The sequence below is a fragment of the Oncorhynchus masou genome, chromosome 5 (genome assembly GCF_036934945.1).
Source record: "Oncorhynchus masou masou isolate Uvic2021 chromosome 5, UVic_Omas_1.1, whole genome shotgun sequence".
Classification (NCBI taxonomy): Eukaryota; Metazoa; Chordata; class Actinopteri; order Salmoniformes; family Salmonidae; genus Oncorhynchus; species Oncorhynchus masou.
The window spans coordinates 79,061,144-79,067,790 of record NC_088216.1 but is presented as its reverse complement, the minus strand read 5'-3'; the positions used below and the strand labels follow the sequence as shown (position 1 = coordinate 79,067,790).

The following is a 6,647-nucleotide window of genomic DNA, read 5'->3' as shown; positions in this document are numbered from 1 at the left end:
TTAGTCTTGATGGAAGGGAACGGTGCAGCGTGGCAATGATTAATCCTAACAGAGACGGAAAAGCAGAACACGCTGGGACACCACCCTACGGGAGGCAGCGCTAGTGCTGTGGAAGTGACCAGCCATACGGTTCCCAGCCCTGCGCGGGTGATAAACAAATCAATATTTCGTTGACATTACAGCGTGCAAGCACTGTCCTTCCCACATTTTAACTTCCAATAGACTCCTAAAGACCTCAATAATAGTACTTTAAATGAATTATTAATCAGAACAATCAGGATACTCATCTTCATTGTTGTTTTAAATGATTATTTTTGTCAGACATGGATAATAATCTACTAAAAAATAAAATAACATTAATAATTATACGAATATTAATAAATGCTATTCTTATTAATTGTATTTACGTGTTTATGTATATATATATTTATTATTTGCATTTGCTATGTTTTCGTTTATTATTCATTGGCCATACATTATATGCATGTTGTTGTCTGTCGCATGGGTGGTCTATGTCCAATGCCGTCTCCTATTTTTGGCATAGCCTTTGTGTTTGTTTTGAGAGGGACAGTTCACAGCCGTATGAGGAGAACAAGGGACAATAGTTTAGCTTGACGTCAGCCCCAGTTGGCATGCCAACTCAGAGAGATGTTGAGCATAAGCCTCTAGTAATGACAAGGAATTGTGATGAGCGATTGCATTTTCTTCAGATAATAAAATATAGGTATATAATAAATAGCTAAGATTTAGAATGGGCTGTTGAAAAATTGATATATTACTGCGTTTTGATGTTATGTTGATCCCGTTTTTGCATTAACACAACCCAAAACATGTTAAGTATTGTATTTATTAATTTATTGTGGCTATCATTGATTTGATGTCTTGGATATAGGCTACAGAAAAAACGGGCTCCATTCTGTAACGTTTAATAATACCAGTCAAAAGTTTGGACACACCTACTCATTCAAGGGTTTTTCTTTATTTTACTATTTTCTACATTGTGGAATAATAGTGAAGACATCAAAACTATGAAATAACACATATGGAGTCATGTATTATGCAAGAAAGTGTTAAACAAATCAAAATATATTTTATATTTGACTCTCTAGAGAGTCAACTCTCTAGAGACAGCAGGAGCGGTAGAGATACTCTGAATGATCTGCTATGAAAAGCCAACAAACATTTACTCCTGAGGTGCTGGCCTGTTGCACCCTCGACAACCAGTGTGATTATTATTATTTGACCCTGCTGGTCATCTATAAACATTTGAACATCTTGGCCATGTTCTGTTACAATCTTCACCCGGCACAGCCAGAAGAGGACTAGTCACACCTCATAGCCTGGTTCCTCTCTATGTTTCTTCCTAGGTTCTGGCCTTTCTAGGGAGTTTTTCCTAGCCAACATGCTTTTACACCTGCATTGTTTGCTGTTTGGGGTTTTGGGCTGGGTTTCTGTACAGCACTTTGAGATATCAGCTGATGTAAGAAAAGCTTTATAAATACATTTGATTTAGTAAAAATAAAGAAAAACCCTTGAATGAGTAGGTGTCTTCAAACTTTTGACTGCTACTGTATATATATATATATATATAAAATATATATATATATATATAAATATACACACACTTTATATATATGCACATACAAACATGCATATATATGCATATATATACACTTTGTGTCACACACACAGTATATATATATATATATATACGTAGTATATATACACACTTAGTATATATATATACATACATATATACACTTTGTGTGTGTGTCACACATACACACACACAGTATATTTGACCCTGGTCAGGGTTCCATAGCCCCAGACAGAACAGTACATATATACATATATATATATATATATATATACATACATACTGTGTGTGTGTGTGTATACATGCATATACATACATATATACACACACACACACACTGAACACACATAAAAACTCAGCAAAAAATGAAACATCCCTTTTTCAGGACCCTGTCTTTCAAAGAAAATTCGTAAAAATCCAAATATCTTCACATATCTTTAGTGTAAAGGGTTTAAACACTGTTTCCCATGTTTGTTCATTGAACCATAAACAATTAATGAACATGCACCTGTGGAATGCCTATTAAGACACTAACAGCGTACAGACGGTAGGCAATTACGGTCAGAATTATGAAAACTTAGGACACTAAAGAGGCCTTTCTACTGACGCTGAAAACCACCAAAAGAAAGATGCCCAGGGTCCTCATCTGCATGAATGTGCCTAAGGCATGCTGCAAGGTCGCATGAGGACTGCATGTGTGGCCAGGGCAATGAATTGCGATGTCCGTACTGTGAGACGCCTAAGATAGCGCTACAGGGAGACAGGATGGACAGCTGATCGCCCTCGCAGTGGCAGACCACGTGTATCAACACCTGCACAGGATTGGTACATCCGACCATCACACCTGGGGGACAGGTACAGGATAGCAACAACAACTGCCCGAGTTACACCAGGAACGCACAATCCCTCCATCAGTGCTCAGACTGTCCCCAAAAGGCTGAGAGAGGCTAGACGGCGGGCTTGTAGGCCTGTTGTAAGGCAGGTCCTCACCAGACATCATCGGCAACAGCGTCGCCTGTGGGCACAAACCCATCGTTGCTGGACCAGTCAGGACTGTCAAAAAGTGCTCTTCACTGATGAGTCGCGGTTTTGTATCACCAGGAGTGATGGTCAGATTTGCGTTTATCGTCGAAGGAATGAGCGTTACACCGAGGACTGTACTCTGGAGCGGGATCGATTTGGAGGTGGAGGGTCCGTCATGGTCTGGGGCGGTATGTCACAGCATCATCGGACTGAGCTTGCAGGCAATCTCAATGCTGTGCATTACAGAGAAGACATCCTGCTTCCTCATGTGGTACCCTTCCTGCAGGCTCATCCTGACATGACCCTCCAGCATGATAATGCCACCAGCCATACTGCTCATTCTGTGCGGGATTTCCTACAAGACAGGAATATCAGTGTTCTACCATGGCCATAGAAGACCCAGGATCTCAATCCCATTGAGCATGTTTGGACCCTGTTGGATCGGAAGGTGAGAGCTAGGGCCATTCCCCCCATAAATGTCTGGGAACTTGCAGGTGCCTTGGTGGAAGAGTGGGGTAGCATCTCACAGCAAGAACTGGCAAATCTGGTGCAGTCCACGAGGAGTAGATGCACTGCAGTACTTAATGCAGCTGGTGGCCACAAGATACTGACTTACTTTTGATTTTTACCCCCCCCCCTTGTTCAGGGACACATTATTAAATGTATGTTAGTCACATGTCTGTGGAACTTGTTCAGTTGTTTAATCTTGTTCTGTTCATACAAATATCTACACATGTTAAGTTTGCTGAAAATAAACGCAGTTGACAGTGAGTGGACATTTCTTTTTTTGCTGATTTTTTAAATGGTTGTTTCATTAGGTCTACATGTTTATCATATTAAGACTCACGGAGGGCTCTGCTCTCTCTTTCAAGGCGGGCTGCTGATCCATCTGGAGGGTTTCTGTGAAAACGCAGAGTGATACCATGGTAACATTAACGGGGTTACCCAGGAAACTGTAGTCGTCATGGAGACTGCATCACAAGGTTCAGTGGCATCCAGGAGGCGGGACTTTGCTGTTTTTCTTTCTTCCACCCAGCCCATTATATGCAATGTGTCCATGTCTTCATCATTGTGCTCACACTATCCTCCATGATGGAAATTGTCTTGAAGTCATGTTTGTAGGAAAATAAATTCCATGTAGTCCTAACGATGTCTTTGGATGGAATTATGGCCAGATCCATGAATTACCAATAATTACTACCAATATCAATTGTGGGCTATACAATTATTCCAGCCCATTTAATGGGTAATGATACATTCAAATTACATGGATATACTTTATCAAAGACATTCCCGAGTCTTGGTACTTTCATTTTCTTGTTTTATTTGGTATTGGCTGTAATGCTAAAAGCCTGATCTCGTGGGCTATGATACTTGTATGTCCATATTTTCATTACGCATAAATTGCCCATTCAAGCATAGCCTATGTTTGTCATCGTCCGATGTAAGCAACATCCTACAGACATTGTAGATTATATTGTATTGCTATTCATGACAAGACTGAACACTGATAAGCCAACGAACGTTTCCCCTTAAAAAAACACAACGACAACACTGTTTCGATTCGGGAATAAATATGCAACACTTACAACCTACCGAACTACCGAACATCAACACCTGTTTGGACTCAAGGACGAATTGTAAGATCACAGTACGTTTTGCAACCTGTGTGGCACACTAGCACACTCCACCTGACAGATATGTACCGACACATCACGATTAGTTTAGCTATCATAGAAAAAATAGTAGTCGTAACTCTATATCTCCATCATATGAAATGACAGCATTTACACGTCCGTGAATATCTTTTTGATGTTCACGCAGTTTTGGTTATTCTCATTGGTGAAGTTGGGCTGTTTATACCCACTGTTGATGCCCTCCTCTATAACCATATATTCTGACTTGCTCAGAGATGACGTGCTACGAGTCCTTTTCAGCTCCTCTGTGGCTGAGGGTAGGTGCTCGCAGCTGCTGACGTGCAAGTACTGTGCGTGCTCTTCTCCATCGGTTTCCCTATGGTAAAAATAATTGAAGTTGGAGACAATAACTGGCACAGGGAGAGCAATAGTCAACACTCCGGCAATAGCACACAATGACCCAACAATTTTGCCCCCAATTGTCACAGGGTGCATGTCTCCGTATCCGACAGTAGTCATGGTGACCACAGCCCACCAGAACGCATCTGGGATGCTTGTGAAACTGGAGGATGGGTCATCGGCTTCGGCAAAATAAACAGCACTGGAGAAAAGGATAACTCCAATGAAAAGAAAAAATATCAGCAGTCCAAGCTCCCTCATGCTGGCCTTTAGCGTCTGCCCTAAGATCTGTAGGCCCTTAGAATGCCTGGAGAGCTTGAAGATGCGAAAGACTCTCACGAGCCTTATCACTCTGAGAATGGCTAGGGACATGGCTTGCTGACCGTTCCCCTGCTTCTCAGCCAGTTCTGTCCCCAAAGTGATGAAGTAGGGAAATATGGCGACAATGTCGATTATGTTCATGATATTTTTTGAGAACGTGGATTTGCTGGGGCACGCGAAGAACCTGACCAGCAACTCAAAGAGAACCAGATTATGCAAAGTGTTTCTATCACAAAGAAAGGGTCGGTGAATGGATTTGCGTGATAGGAGGCCGTCCCATTGACTGTAAGTGCTAACGGGATAGGTTCCCGGTCATCCCGAAACTCAGGCAAGGTCTCTAAACAGAATATAACAATTGATATTAAAATGACAAGCACTGAGATGATAGCTATTCCCCTAGCTGGGCCAGAGCTTTCAGGGTATTCAAACAAAAGCCAAACCTGCTTTTGGAATTCATTATTGGGTAAAATACGTTCCTCTTCTTTTATGAATCCTTCGTCCTCTCGGAATTTTTCCATAGCCTCTTCCCCGAGTTGATAGAAATTGATCTCCTCAGAGAAGATGTCAATAGGCACGTTAACAGGTCTCCGTATGCGCCCTCCTGACTGGTAATAATAGAGAATGGCATCAAAGCTGGGTCGGTTTCTGTCGAAGAAGTACTCGTTCCTCAGTGGGTCAAAGTAACGCATTCTCTTTCTGGGGTCCCCGAGCAACGTTTTCGGAAACTGGTTGAAAGTTTTGAGTTGAGTTTCGAAGCGTAACCCTGAAATGTTGAGAACCACCCTCTCGCAGCAATCGCGTCCACGCTCTCGCTCATATCGATCCACGGACAGGTGGCTCGAAAGCGCCGCTGACTCCTCCAACATGTTCTCGACTGTCATGACGCCCTTCTCCGCCTCGAAGTAACAGTGGTTCTCAACGTTGTTGCCTCTGTGTCTCACCGAGCGGGGTGAGTCGATTAGTTTAAAGTGGTCATCCATACAGGTGGTATGGAGAGGGCAGAGTGCGCCGCGCCTCCTCTAGCCAAACCCCCCATAGACGCAAAGCCGACGCTCAGGCGACGCGACTTCCCTCCCCTCTCATCATCTCCACTCGTTGCCACTGTGAAGTGTTTCCGCCCCACGAAGCACACACTGGGGTTAATAAACACAGGTCTGTTCCCGCCCACGGCGCGCATGTCTGACACACTTCCACCCAGTTGGAACTTAAACACATAGACACCAGCAGGCGCACGCCATCTCAATTTGTTTCCATTTTAGTCATTTATCAGAGTTACAGGAGGAATTAGATTGAAGTGCCTTGCTAAAGGGCACATCGACAGATTATTCACCTATTCACTTAGGATTCGAAACAACAACCTTTCGGTTACTGGCCCAACGCTCTTATCCGCTTGGGTACCTGCACACCTCGTAAATGAAACAGAAACAACAAATATAATGAAGGGATAACTGCAAATTCCCAAAATATATCGGGTTCCTATAGTTATCCCATTTGATATTTTCCTTGATTGAAAACATTATTACAAAACGGATTCACTATCACAAAACCCACTGTCTACTCCCTACCATCAAAATGTAGGCTCGTACAAAGAGGGGAAAAATAGGTTTTCCTGTGCATTTCTACTGTCTAATATGATGACAATTTCAATTAAATGACAGAACTCTCTATTG

General features: G+C 42.4%; 1 protein-coding gene across 1 annotated transcript; it reads right to left on the bottom strand.

The window, feature by feature from the left end:
- Positions 1-3,924: 3,924 nt before the first annotated feature.
- Positions 3,925-6,083, bottom strand: LOC135540324 (potassium voltage-gated channel subfamily A member 3-like). Its single transcript, XM_064966913.1, is given in 2 exon segments — positions 3,925-5,180; positions 5,183-6,083. Coding segments are annotated over 2 exon segments (1,548 nt in total). The 5' UTR covers positions 5,958-6,083; the 3' UTR covers positions 3,925-4,407.
- Positions 6,084-6,647: the final 564 nt, after the last annotated feature.